At 43.8% G+C, this 14,795-nt stretch overlaps 1 protein-coding gene across 1 annotated transcript in view; it reads right to left on the bottom strand.

The window, feature by feature from the left end:
* The window catches only part of COL4A4 (collagen type IV alpha 4 chain), a 114,596-nt gene that overhangs the window by 39,791 nt on the left and 60,010 nt on the right, over positions 1 to 14,795 (bottom strand). The window contains exons 24-32 of the mRNA XM_039257625.1: positions 13,067 to 13,250; positions 11,389 to 11,457; positions 10,096 to 10,203; positions 9,178 to 9,396; positions 6,959 to 7,120; positions 5,775 to 5,945; positions 4,802 to 4,945; positions 2,131 to 2,238; positions 827 to 1,008 (exon numbers count right to left, since the gene is read on the bottom strand). Coding sequence (XP_039113556.1) covers positions 827 to 1,008; positions 2,131 to 2,238; positions 4,802 to 4,945; positions 5,775 to 5,945; positions 6,959 to 7,120; positions 9,178 to 9,396; positions 10,096 to 10,203; positions 11,389 to 11,457; positions 13,067 to 13,250 — 1,347 coding nt within the window. The remainder of the gene's footprint in view (positions 1 to 826; positions 1,009 to 2,130; positions 2,239 to 4,801; positions 4,946 to 5,774; positions 5,946 to 6,958; positions 7,121 to 9,177; positions 9,397 to 10,095; positions 10,204 to 11,388; positions 11,458 to 13,066; positions 13,251 to 14,795) is intronic.

Below are 14,795 nucleotides of genomic sequence, written 5' to 3'. Positions count from 1 at the left end.
GTTTGGTTTCATATACAAATAGCACATTCATAACATGATCCAGTTATAATCTTCCATGACCAATGTCCATATATTTTCAGTGGTAAAGAAAATTGGAAATGCATTACAGGCGATACTGCTTCATGCTCCTAGCTTTTAAAAGTTGCTAAAAGCCCAGAATTACAGGTACCAACGGGTGGCGTCCAATTCTCTATCCTTGATTGCAAAACAGTAATTGCATCACGTGACTTGAATTTTAAGTTTCAAATGAGCATACTGAGACCAATAAAATATTGTTAGAAGACATTTTTTTTTTACCAAACACTTTAAAAAATCTATTTGATTCCAAAAGATGGGTAGCAAATTACATACATCTTCTAGAAGTTATGATGTAGGCTCCTACATGCATTGGACCTGTTGGTTTCCAAGGGGGTATTTTACTCATGGTTCTCAAGACCAAATGTATTTACAGCAAAATCTATCATATCTGCAATTCGATAGGAAGGCTTAGTAACCAGAATTTGGGTTATATTTCAGATGATTCTTTACTCTGATAAACCATTAGTCATGAGAGAAATTTCTGTGGAGCTGTTTAAACTAGGCTGGGGGTGCAGCACATAAAGTAAGTGGCTGGGTCATCTGTTAGGAGAAATAGTAATGAACACTGCCCAAAACCTATAGTTACATCATGGCCTTCCGAAGGCTCCATCCTTCCTTTGGCATATCCATTATACTCTAAAAGCTGGTTAAAGGGCAATGATGTATACTGGAAATTGTGACTCCTTGTCAGCATCCCGAGCGCCAAAGGATTTTATTATTTCTTTCCTCCCCAACAGCAGCCACTTACCTGGTCACCTGGGAAGCCCGGAAAACCAATAATCCCTCTGAGCCCGGGTGAGCCTGGAGGGCCTGGGGCTCCAGGGAGCCCCGGCTGCCCGGTTCTACCAGGCTCCCCTCTGTGAAATCCAGGTGGTCCGTATCTTCCCGGCTCTCCTCTCCTCCCCTGCATCCCGGGATGGCCTTTATCACCTGATGGGGTTGGAAGTGTTAACAAACCTCTTTGAGGATGTCCTGGGCCGGGCAATAGGGAGGCTGAGGGTTTGGGTCCTACATTTAGGAGATGAAGCCAAAGGTTTTGGGAATCCGAATTCCTGCCCTAAGCCGCATGGTGATGGTTTTTGGCTTCAGTGAAAGAAGCACCCGCGAAGTGACCTGGGGAACCCAAGAGAGGAACGGGCATGCGGGGTCATTCGCTTTCACGCCCCCATTTTACGAAGGACGAAGAACCTCAGAGCAGTTAAAAGACATTCGCGCCCTGACAGCCAGTTCAGGAGACAGCCAAGACAAGAGGCGGGCTTCATGCAGACTAACTGTGAACTTGGGAAAGATAATACACATGTGGCGGTCAAAATCCTGGCCACACTGTGTTTCTGAGGAGCAGGAGCACAGGCATCAGGGTGATGGTGAGAAAGGCAGAGTTGGGCCGGCCCCCCCACCCCCCCGATCTGCTGATTGAGGATCTGCGTTTCCACAAGAGCCGAAGGGGTTCATATGCACATTGAAGACTGAGAAGTCCTGGTCAAAATGACCTAGACAATCAATTTCAATCATTAAAATTATTTGGGGCACCCGGTGGCTCAGGTGGTCAGGCATCTGACACTTGAATTCCACTCAGGTCATGATCTCACGGTTGGTGAGTTTGAGCCCCTCATCAGGCTCTGCGCTGACAGCACAGAGCCTGCTTGGGATTCGCTCTCTCCCTCTCTGCCCCTCCCCTGCTTGTGCTCTCTCTCTCAAAATAAATAAATAAACTTAAAAAAATAAAATTGTTCATTTTTATAGCAGTCACCAAAAACAAGGGTACTTTAAACCTGGAACTGGCATCGTATATATAATCTTAGGGTTGATCTTAGTTTGAATTGTCCAAACCTATACATACCTATGAATTTGATGTTCTGGCCCAGAAAAGCAAAAGAAAAATGCAGCGTGAGATTAATCTGGGTGTACTTATATACCCAGTTATAGATCTTAGAAATGTGACCTTTCCTAATCTCAGCATCATTAGGAAAGCTGTCTGTACGCTTGCTTGTTTGAACGACCCAAAAAGAAGTCTACTTATTTGATACAGTTAAAAAAAAAATAAGTGCTTACCTTCTTCTCCTGGGAATCCACTATCTCCAGGAGGTCCAGGTTCTCCAGTTTTCCCCTTTAGGGAAATTACGGCCATCTCTCCTTCATCTCCTGGGGGTCCCCGTGCTCCTGGAGATATTAATGATGCAAGTGAAGGAAACCAGAAGCCCTACACATGTGGTTCTTTAGCTATAGCACTTCACGCCCAGTTTGGGGATCCACATCTCAACTAAACCCTACCTATGTTCATAGCTTGCACGGTGTCAATACTGTCAACTGATTTGCCTAAAGGAAGGACCGTGCCTTTTATATTCCTCTCTCAACTTCTCCGGCAACAGGGTCTGGTGTACAGGGAGTGACCAGTGAGTGTGTGTTAATACAACCAAATGGGTCTCGGAGGTTGAAGTTTAAAAAGACAGGCTTGAAAAGTCCCAGATCGAATATATGTCACATTTAAATATCCTGTTTAATGTGAATTGCCCATCTTGTATTTTTCAGTTGCCTGTCCTCCCCTCCCTTCCTGGCCACACTCTGTTATTTTCCTTACATTAAAAGAACACTTATTTGGACTTGCTTCTCCACATAGAGAATTCTGAAAGGTAGGAAAAATATATGATGTTTCTATTTGATTTTGTAAACACTGTCCTGTTGGGGGAATGTGTTCAAGTGGGCTCATACCAGCAGTGTGAGAGCCGGTTATTAACGATCCAAGAATATTGTAAGCCAGCTGTTAAGCTATTGGCAGCTTTAAAACAAAAACAAAAACAAACAAACAAACAAAAAAACAGCCATGGTGGGAATATCTACACCATGAGAGCAAACAAAAATCAGGGCATTTTTAAAAAAGTTTTTATTTATTTCAATTCCAGTTAGTTAAAACACAGTGTAATATTCTTTCTTATTTTTTTTTTAATCTCAAAGACCGTAATAGCATAGCAAACATCACTCAGTCTAAGCTAGCAAAGAGTGTGTGATTCCTTGATTCTACGTAATAAACGTACAGGTTAGTAAAACAAAAAAATAATAGTAGAATCAATCAACTAGGAAGTAAAAGTAATTAGAATAGGGTGTCTGGGTGGTTCAGTCAGTTAAGTATCTGACTCTCAACTTTCAGTTCAGATCATGATCTCACTGCTTGTGAGATCCAGCCCCACATCAGGCTCTGCACTGATAGCGCAGAGACTTCTCAAAATGTTCTCTCCCTCTTTCTCTCTCACTCTGCCCCTCCCCTCTTGTTGTCTGTCTCTCTCTCAAAATAAATAAATAAACCTAAAAAAAAAAGAAGTAAAAGTAATTTGAATTTTATAGGAGGCTATTTACCCAGAAGGCTTTAAGGACAAAAAAACTTTTTTCTAAAAATTGTCAAGCATTCATTCTCAGCCCTGGAAATGAATATTACCTTCACTCACTGCAGCCGCATGGCTAAGCGGTAAAAGTAAATATTTATCAGGGACAGGCACGGAACATTTAAACCAGTGGTCTTGCAACTTTTAGCTTTTAATAGCAATGACAACTCTTTCTTTAAATGAAGCTCAGGGGAGCCATAATGCACGGCTTCTCCTAGTTTTGAGTCAGCAAACTGGAGAGCCAAATCCCACCTGTGGCCTGTTTATGTAGAATCCATGAGCTATGAATGGTTTTTATGCTTTTAAACTGTTAGGGGGGAAATTCAAGATGAGAATAATATTTTATGACATGTGAAAATTAAATGAAATTCAAATTCAGTGTCCATGAATAAAATCTGATTGGAATACAGCTATGTTAGTGTGTTTCCCTACTGTCTCTGGCTGCTTTCATGCTACCAAAGCTGACCTGCGTGGTTTAATCAGAGACTATAGCCTGCAAGGCCTAAAAAATATTTGCTATCTGGCTCTTTATTTAAAAAATTAAGTTTTCTTTTGTAAAAAGAAGAAAGAGAGAGAGAGTGAAGGAAGGAAGGAAGGAAAGGAAGGAAGGAAGGAAGAAAGAAGGAAAGAAGAAAGAAAGAAAGAAAGAAAGAAAGAAAGAAAGAAAGAAAGAAAGAAAGAAAAGAAAGAAAGAAAAAGAAATAAAAAGAAAGAAAGAAAGGAAGGAAGGAAGGGAGGAAGGAAGGGAGGAAGGAAGGGAAGGGAAGGAAGAAAGAAAAAAGAAAGAAAAAAATTGAAATAGGGTTTGGGGGCCAGGAGCCCTACCTGCACCCCCTTCCCGTAGGTGAGAAAATTCTCTCAAACTCAATAGCTATAAATCAAAGCACTTCTGGGTTTCCTCCCCCTATTCATAGAGCAATTCATTTATCAGCTATAGGCAACATGATTGAGAGGTAAAGAAAATGCAGTGGTTTAAAATTCTAAAACAAACGACAGCAATCTAAAAAGAAAAGGAATCCAAGCTTCAGGACAGTCCCATTTATTTTTCTTTTTTTAAACTGTTTTAAGTATTTGTTTATTTACTTTGAGAGAAAGAGTGCACACGTGGGAAGGGAGAAGGGCAGAGAGAGAGGGAAAGAGAGAATCCCAAGCAGGTTCCATGCTGTTAGCATTGAGCTGTACTTGGGCCTTGAACTCATGAACTGAAATCAAGAGCTGGACACTTAACTGACTGAGCCACCCAGGCATCCCAAGTCCCATTTATTTCTCAAAGACCATATTTATCCATTCTGAACACACGCCAGAAACAAGGCATGTTGCATCATCGTGCTGTTAACTGCATTTACCTTTGACGCCTTTCATGCCCCGGTCTCCGAGCAAGCCAGGCCGACCCCTCTCTCCTGGTTCCCCCTTAGTGCCGGGGTCCCCCTCCAGGCCAGGCTTTCCTCTCTCCCCTGGAAAACCTGGGAAGCCAGGCAGCCCCTGGGATCCTGATGAAATGAGAAGATGAATTTTTAGAAAAGCCATTTTTTTATAGTTTATAGTTGTCAAGTTGGTTTTTATATACCACCCAGTGCTCATCCCGACAAGTGCCCTCCTCCATGCCCATCACCCCCCTTTCCCTCCCCCCCAAATCCATCAGCCTTCAGTTTGTTCTCGGCATTCAAGAGTCTCTCATGGTTTGCTTCCCTCCCTCTCCCCCACTATTTTTTCCTTCTTCTCCTGCTTCGTCCTCCGTTAACTTCCTCCTAGAAAAGCCATTTTAAGAGCTATTTTGCTTCTTAGACCTGTGTTCCTTGCTGTCAGTGTGGAGATGTGCCCGCACCCATATCTCAGCGTGTACTGAACAACCACGGTCAGCCTCACCGCATATGAGGGCTGTGCGCTCCTACTCAATTCTCTGCCCCACAGAGCTGAAGTGCAAGCCTTTATGCTTTCTGAGCCCTGATCCCATAATGCTTTAAGAGAACCAGGAGCCAGGGACGCAGGGCTGGAGGGTGGGGGCTCATCCAAAACACAAGCACATTAGCTCTGACCCTGTACTTTATCAGCTCTACCCAGTCTGTCGAGCAGAAGTGTTTACGGGTTCTGTGGACTTAACACCAGCACCCACCTTCTCCCATTTACCTACCCCGAAACATTCTGCTGCTGGAAATAACAATATAGAGGATAAGAAGAAGGGAGCTGTCACCAAGGGAAGGACAAAATCAGGCTGATGTAACAGTAAATTCAATAGTATGATCATATGTAACAGTCTTCAGCTGGCAGTGGACTTGAGGTTTATACAATAGGGGGAAACAATGGAAAAGCACTACCCACCCTTTGGGCCCGGAAGACCAGGCAGTCCGTCATCACCTAAGGGGCCTGGGATTCCTGGGGGTCCTGGGGCTCCATCTACCCCTGGCCGTCCTGGGACTCCAGGGAGGCCCTTCATTCCAGCTGGACCAGGAGGCCCCACATCCCCTCGCTGTCCTTTCCAACCTGGGGCACCTGAGACAAACCACAACACGTATGAAGACTGAAAAATGGCTTTGCACACAGAGCAGAAAAGAAAAAAAAATCGTGATAGCTGGAATCGCGTCTCTGTGCCTGGTTATCAGCTCGAACCACAGTGGCAAGCCTCTGTCAGTCTAAGAACCTATTTCTCTGGCTGCTAGAAAAAGAAAGGCGGGTGAGGCGAATACCGATTTCCCAATAGAAATACATGAGTGCTACAAAGAGCATTTTAAAAAATGGAAAATGGATCAGGGTGAAGAACAGAACTCTTATTTGCATCTACTCTTGAAACGAATACAAGAAAACTTTCCGGGTGTTTCCTGAAGCTATGGCCAAGTGAACCTTACTCAGGGTGTTCACCAGAAAGGATTGTAGAAATCACAGCAACGTTCATCTAGTGTCATGGGAGCTAGAAAGAAGGCCCCGTCATGGCAGGGATGACCCCAGTCTGGCTCTGATGCACGGAGAGGGCGGATTCCTGCATGTAGATGAATGCAATAGGATTTGAATAACAGGTGACAAACCACATGAACCTCATGGTGAAATGGAGCTCGCACTGGAAGTAGCCCTCTAGCACCTTGTGTTGAGACATACCTCTTCCTGGGTCTCTCCGACCCCTACATGTGCTGCTGGGTGTGCCAAGAATACAATGTCCTGGCCACTCTTGACCTGGGCGACTTCTCAAGGCTGGGCTGCCCTACAGGTGGCTCTAAAGCACCAGTTCCCCAGCCACAGCGCTCCTCTCAGATGCTGCACCCGACTACACGTGTAACACTCATCTAACCCCACTTCTGCTGCCCCCATATCGCTAGGGGGACGAGGGGAAATGACACGAGCCACCAGGAAGCTCATGCTACGTGCCGTTCTGTGAATAGTATAGTCTTTGTCTCTGCCCCCAAGAGGCTTGGTTCCGTCCATCCATAAAAGAGCAGCAGGTGATCTTATTCTGTGGTGAGCAGGGGCAAGGGGCAGACCATTCAGAGGTCTTGACATGTGCTGACACTTACCTGGACTGCCCGGAGCCCCAGGGAGTCCCGGCTGCCCTGGTGTCCCTGGGGCGCCTCTCTCACAGGACTGGCCAGGTGGGCCTGGGATCCCGGGGAACCCAGCGCTTCCCTCTCTGCCTCTGGGCCCTTTGAATCCTGGGAACCCGGGCAAGCCAGCTGGCCCTGAAATGATACAAGACACTCATGACACTGAGGACATGAAACTCTACAGAGTCAGCCTGCGACAAAAGACTCATGTATATCAATCCCAGAAGGGAATGTTTTGATCCTGGCTCAGCGCTCACAGGAGTTAAGTCTCTCAAAGGATTTTCTTATCATAGATGGTGGTGAGCTCCACACGAATGGGAAAACCATGCATTACCAAGAGAGTTTCTTGATAAGGTTATGTAGATGACAAAGAAGTTGCTTATACTAATCTAAAAACTGTGCAGTTCTTGATTTTAATTAACTTCCAATATTGTGGTGGGCTTTACACCAAATCTCCATGCTGATACACTCAGCTTACACTGTATGGATGTGCTTTTTGTAAGATATTTCATCACTGGAACTCTTAAATTTCTATTGATTGGAAAAGCAGTGTCATAATTTTCAGGGGAAAAAAATCCCCCATCATTCCAAGCCCTAACCTAAATCTATTTTATTTTTCCGAGTTTTCATTATACTTTTGTTCATATGTTTACATTTTTCAAGTAGTAATCACAGCACACACTCAACTGTTGGATTATTTCACACTGCATATTAATCTGCAAATGTTTTCAATTTTGTTGTAATCCTTACAAATATAATTTTAATTGCTAATAGCTGAATAGTATTTCTTTGAGAGAGAAAGTGTGTGCGTGTGTGTACATGTATGTATGACTTAACTCTATTCCCATTTGTTCCTCTAATGTGAATGATATAAGAGTATTTTTTAAATGCTCTGTATTTATTTTGAGAGAGAGAGAGAGAGCACATGCATGAGTTAGGAAGGGGCAGAGAGAGGGGAGAGAGAGAATCCCAAGCAGGCTCCGCACCATCAGTGCATCCTGACTCAAGGCCCACGAGCCATGAGATCATGACTGGAGCCAAAATCAAGAGTCAGACGTTCAGCCAACTCAGCCACCCAGTCGCCCCCAAGAGTATTTTCACATTAATCTTCATCTTCTGCCACACACATCTCTCAGATACATTTTCACAAGTGAGATTGTGAATTACTAAGTCAAAATTATTTTTATTGACGCGGATAATATATTATCTTGTTACTTTCCAACTAACTGGGGTTTTGTTTATGAATATTTTGACTTACAAACTACAGAATACGTAAGCTCCCTGGTGACCCAGAATGTGGCTTAGTCCCTTGTCCTCCATTCACATTGTATTATGATGCTATAGTGGATACCTAATAAATGTTGGCCCATCCACTGTCAGAAAAGAACCAGAATAGTGTTCGTAAAACTCTAGTCTGGGGTCCACTCTTGGTCACCATCATCCAAAAGCCTAAGTAAGTTCAGACTGGACTGCTGGCCCTCATGCAATTCGGATATGATGAATCAAAATTCCTGAGACCAGAGCCCAGAAGAGGATGATTTTAATGACCCTGCCCAAGGGTTATTTTTAAGTACATGAAATCTGAAGACTTCTGCTGATCCTGAAGAATCCTTGGTGAATTTGGAAATGGATGTGAATCAGTGCCCGGGCCATCTTCCCACCTCTCCCGCCTACTGCCCCTGCTACGACAAAAGTCCTTGCACACTGTCACCTGTCCAGAAAAGGCAGCTTGTGTGCCAGGGCCCAGCCCACACCCAGCTCTTCCATGGTGTTTCCCCGAATGCCATCTCACCCTGTCTGCCTCCCTGAGCTGCCCTTCCTCTTACAGGTCGTCCTTCAACCTGCCTTTGGCAGTGGGCGGGCTCCCCAGGCCCTGCTCCCTGGGCGATTACAGACCTAACATACTGTCCTGAGTCCGAAGCAGGCAGACGGGCCCGTAGCTGCTGAATCAAACTGAACGCACAGTGAGCTGCCCTGGGTTTGAAAGGAACCAGAAAAATGCAAAGGCAACACTAAGGACGCAGGTTTGTAGGTTACTTGAAATGTGACCAGTGCTCATTTAGAGGGAAGATGCCTGGGGGGCAGAATCTTGTATTCTAGACTTCCAAGGCTAGATAGTCTCAACAGCCTTCAGGGGCCCGTTGCAGACCAGAGCCAGCTTATGGACCACAGGGACAGCACAGCCCCCATACCTGCAAAGCCTGGGTGTCCTGGGTCACCTCTGTGTCCTTTTGAGCCCGGCACCCCTGAAAAACCTCTGTCTCCCGAGGGGCCTGGGGGGCCATAGGCAGTGTCTCCCATGAGTCCTTTCTGACCATTTGCTCCGCGAGAACCGGGAGCGCCTGGGGGCCCGGGAAGGGAGGACCCCGCTTCACCTCCAAAACCTGGATCTCCCACGTCACCACGGAAACCTGGTGAAAAATGTTGAAATTGTTAAATGTACAAATTCAGAACCAATGCAAATGGAAGACCCATACTTTGATAAAAACACACTTAAAAAAACCCACAGGGGTACGTAACGAAAATTAAGAGTGACTTAATAGGCAATGTTGTTGCTTTGCCACCTTTCATAGAAAAATACATTGTGAGTTTGTTTTTTCCAGAAGCCAAGGAGGTTTCCCTAATTGCTTTCATCCACTGGCAGTCTGTCTGTACTGAGCAGTTTCTACTAAATAACCGGCCAATAATCATCTATAACTCATGCTTCAGGTGGAAGAAGCCTTGAGGACTTACAAAATTATCAGAACCTAAAAGTTATCAAAACATAGCTAAGACCTTAATGTTTAAAAAAAAAAAACATTGCCCCGTGATCTAGGGGTCTGTGGGACATTTGCTTACTAAGGTCAGTTTTAGAGGTCTAAAATGTTTTTTTTTCCTTAAATGTTTATTTCTGAGAGAGAGACAGAGCATGAGTAGGGGAGGGGCAGAGAGAGAGGGAGACACAGAATGCGAAGCAGACTCCAGGCTCTGAGCTAGCTGTCAGCACAGAGCCCGATACGGGGCTCGAACCCATGAACCATGTGATCATGACTTGAGCCGAAGACAGATGCTTAACTGACTGAGCCACCCAGGTGCCCCTACACATTCTTAACTGGAAACTAATTACTTACCAGGTGGACCAGGTATTTCTGATATTCCTGGTTTGCCACGCTGACCCTTTGGCCCATCCAAACACCTCAACCCTGGGGCTCCCCGAGGGCCCGGAAGTCCCTTTGGTCCTAAATAACAACAACCAAACCCAGACTCAATAAAACACAAATTGAATGAGAACAAAATAAGGTGATTAAAAAAAAAAAACAAAAACCTCTATACATCTTTTTCAAAGGGTTTCTACTTTATGGAAGTAAAGATATTACCTTGCCTGATTTACATAATAATTTTATGAATCATGTGCCCAAATAAGTGTTTCAAAGAATACTTCTGTTAATGTACCTTATTTTTTTAAAAAGAAGTTAACGTTTATTTATTTTTGAGAGAGAAAGAGAGACAGAGCATGAGTAAGGGAGGGGCAGAGAGAGAGGGAGACACGGAATCTGAAGCAGGCTCCAGTCTCTGAGCTGTCAGCACAGAGCCCGATGTGGGGGTTGAACCCACAAACCGTAAGATCATGACCTAAGCTGAAGTCAGATGTTTAACTGACTGAGCCGCACAGGTGCCCCTTGTTAATGTACTTTAAACCATACATAAAGGATTCTTCCTGAAAGCCTTTGAGACACACACAAAGCACTCAGATGAATCTTCTGGTCCCCCTGCTCCGTCTCAACACAAAATACTCGAGCATAGCCCCTCCTTGTAGGAGGAAAGAGATGTGGCCCGCTGGGTAAAGGCCAAAATCTATTTCCCTGCATTTTACTGAAATTTCTCTCAAATGAAGTATAGGCAAACCGCCTATAAAAGGAATTGAGATTTAAAAAAAATAATAAAGAAAAAACCATTCTGAGATTTCCTACTGTAAATTATCTCAGCTAAAATAACTTTAAAGGAGGTACATCTGCCAACTTCAAGTCTGAGTGTTCGTGTCCCTTGAGATTTGGAAAGAAGACAGTAAAACATAATCAGTAAGAAAATTATAATTTTTCACTCTTGGGGCATAGGAAAAGAAATAAGGTCCAGTTTTAAACTTCTCAAAGAGCAGACGTTTTACTGATATATGATCAAATCAAGGTAAATTTTGTTGCACAGAGATCTAAAAGAAACTTAAAAACCCACCTAGAGTGTGCCCAAACCAGTAGACTTGAGCCCCAATGGGAATTACCACAAATACTGTTTTCCCATAGTCCCTCAAAACCTGGTAAGAGTTTTAGAAATATCCTCATTAGTTGCCTGATGATGAACTATTGGTTATCTGTCTTGTGCTGTTACTCTGGGGGACGTGCAAAACAGTGACTTCTCATTGATCATACCTGGACGTCCATCAAAACCTGGAGGCCCTGGTCTCCCAGGGTAGGTTATGTTACAAGAAATTGTTTCTCCTGGAATGAAAAAAAAAAAATGGCATTCACACAACTGGTAACCCAATGTAACATGAATCTCAAAGACAACTCAATCAAGGTATTGTTTTCATGTAGCATATGTGGAATTCAAGGGAAAAGAAGAGCCCAAGTACCGTTAGATCATTTGAACTACGTTTATTCTGAATTTCTAGAAGCTCGGTTCTGAAATCTGAACGTCAACGGTCAGACAGCCATGTTATGTTTATAAGGGGGATAGGAAAAATTATCAAGAAGTATCAGTTTTAAGAGGCTAGAAGAAAATAATGTATTTATAGGCTCAATGATCTCCAATACAATGGAATCAGAAGATTTGGTAAAGCAGGAAATAGCCGCAACATCTGGCACTGAGTGCAGAAGATCTGACTCCCAATTTAGTGTGTAGATGTGGGGCTGGGTGAGATATTAATACCAGCTGCCCTTCAGGGAGGGGCTGCCATGGGTCAACAACTTCAAATGTATTGCCTCTTGACTTTTTTAAACGATTCTGCAATACGATCACTGTCATCCCTCATTTTCACTGGTGAAGAAAGTAAGACTCCAAAGCTTGTGCCTTTCAGTTCCCTTCCCCTTTAAAATAGAAGGCATCTCTTTTCTCATAGAAATAATTATAATGTATTACTTCATATGCTCTCAAATCAAAAATGTACCAAGTGAATACAAATACTGTTAGATTTTGATGGGTCCAGAATGATAATCTTAAACCTTACTGAGGACTAAAATATTGCTTTTCTATGTTGTCAAAGCAAGAACCAAAGTTATTATTTCATTCTAAAACTTCACAGTTAATAATGTAGTCCAAGGTATACGTACATACCACAAAAGAAAAAATCTTAATTCTCCAGCCTTTTCAAAAGTTTTCAGCTATAATGCTGCAAGTCACTTTGCTATTTAAATTCAAATAACTGTCAAATATATTTGAAATCCCTTCCTTTTATTTTCTTCATAGAATGCCTACAAATGGGGTTTCAAGAACAATGATGTCTGTTTTAAATGAAATACCAGTGTTTTTTATTAAGATACACTGCATCCTCTCAAAAGACTATAAACAAATAGGTATTTTGAAAACATACGTAAATGTAATGCAGATTGCAGAAGTTGGGATTGAGGGATGAATGAAGACAACTTCGGTATGCAGACAAATAATGCAACAAAGACATTTTAGTATTTTAAGAATTTGTTTTAAATATTGATTGTGCTGTAATGTTTTTATTTGCAATATTCAAGGTCTGAACAGCAGCTTGAAGGAATTTTATTTAGTAATTCTGCTACAACTATAGTAGCTTGGCCCCAGGTGAGGGGACTGCTTTAGTTTCCACTATTCTCCGTTACATTCTGTAACACAAAACATTCAAAATTACTTTTCTGGGGGCGCCTGGGTGGCTCAGTCGGTTGGGTGGCTGACTTTGGCTCAGGTCATGATCTCACGGTCCATGAGTTCGAGCCTCGCATCGGGCTCTGTGCTGACAGCTAGCTCAGAGCCTGGAGCCTGCTTCAGATTCTGTGTCTCCCTCTCTCTCTGCCCCTCCCCCACTCAAGCTCTGTCTCTCTCTGTCTCAAAAGTAAAACAAACATTAAAAAAAAAAATTACCTTTCTGACCCTTCAAGCCTGCAAGGCCCCTCTCGCCGGGACGGCCTGGAGCTCCTGGTGGCCCCCTCTCTCCTGGTGGGCCGGGAAATCCTAGTCCTGGTTTCCCCTTAGGTCCTGTTCTGCCCGGGGGCCCTGGCAATCCAGGAGACCCTCTATCACCTGGGACTGCAGCTTCATGATCCCCCTGGGAATATTGGCATCATGAGTCAATTACCAATCTTTGCAAGTCCATAAACCCAAAGCTGTCATTGTCATCGGCTCTAGAAACACATGGAAAAAGCTCATAATTCCAGTAGACAGTCAATAGCAAACATAATGTTAGATGATTAACTTAGTTTCTTCTTCATCCTTGACATAAATATTTACAAACATATATATGCAATACAGAAAGCTGTGTGTGTTATCTGTTCAAAACAGAATTTAGAAATTTTTTGTTAGGACAACTCTCTAATATCAAATGTAACAAAATACAAAAATATGTCAGCTGAGAGAGGTAAGGTAGAAGGCTTACAAACTGAATAAATAAATTCTTAGGTCTTTGAAATTGTTTTCCTGGATTCTTATGAGAAGATACAGGAATAGACTCGATCACCCTCCACATCTGCAAGTGCAAGCAAAGGGCTGACAAACACTTTACTCTCCTGCTTAAGAATTTGACCTTTGGGGGGCACCTGGGTGGTTCAGTCGGTTAAGCGTTCGACTTCAGTTCAGGTCATGATCTCACGGTTCATGGGTTCGAGCCCCACGTCAGGCTCTGTGATGACAGCTGAGAGCCTGGAGCCTGTTTCTGATTCTGTGGCTCCCTCTCTCCCTGACCCTCCCCACTCACACACTCTCTCTCTCTCACAAATAAATAAATTTTTTAAAAAAACATTAAAAAAATTTTTTTAAAAAAGAATTTGACCTTTGGTTCACCATCTTGTTCTATTCCTCTGGAAACTTCATAAAACTTGGATGTCAAATATATTACAAGGCAACATTGCTTATGGTAATGTCAGTCCCTGGCTGCGAAGCTTGCATCTGGCCCGGGAAACTGAAGATCTGTGCAGAGCCCTTGCTGGGGCTTCCTCGGGTGGTGGCTCCTAAAAGCAGCAAGTTCCCCGTGGGGTCCCCGCAAGCTGTGCCCCTGTGGGCAGGTGGCCCTCAAGTCAAGGCTGCTGGCACATGTGCTGCACGTGGTCTCCTTTCATTCCCTCCAACCAAATGAACGGCGACCAGGACTCCTGCATACGAGCAAGGCATGTCTTATGCTACCCTGCTGGCAAGCCAAGGGGTGTGTCTTCTGTCCTCCTCAGTAGCCTGGTCTCACGTGTGGTTGACGATAGTCTTGAGTCTGGATTGTTTCAACGAATCTAGGAAGGCCACTCTAGACCAGTGTAGAAATTCCTCACCTAATATGATCTATAGATACATTTTGGTTTTTCACAAGTAGATCGGAACCCAAGGGCCATTACTACTTGAGGATGTTGGTTTCTAAATAGTTTCTAAAGTGGAAGAGTAGGGACACCTGGGTGGCTCAGTCAGCTAAGCGTCCGACTTTGGCTTAGGTCATGATTTCACAGTTCATGGGTTCAAGCCCTGCGACGGGCTCTGTGCTGACAGCTCAGAGCCTGGAGCCTGTTTCAGATTCTGTGTCTTCCTCTCTCTCTCTGCCCCTCCTTCCTCTCTCTCTCTGACCCTCCTATGCTCACACTCTCTCTCTCTCTCTCTCTCTCTCTCTCCCCCTCCC

Source organism: Hyaena hyaena, unplaced genomic scaffold (assembly GCF_003009895.1).
Source record: "Hyaena hyaena isolate Hyena2069 unplaced genomic scaffold, ASM300989v1 scaffold_628, whole genome shotgun sequence".
Taxonomy (NCBI): Eukaryota; Metazoa; Chordata; class Mammalia; order Carnivora; family Hyaenidae; genus Hyaena; species Hyaena hyaena.
The sequence above is the reverse complement of the archived record's forward strand: the minus strand, read 5'-3'. Positions and strand labels throughout refer to the sequence as shown.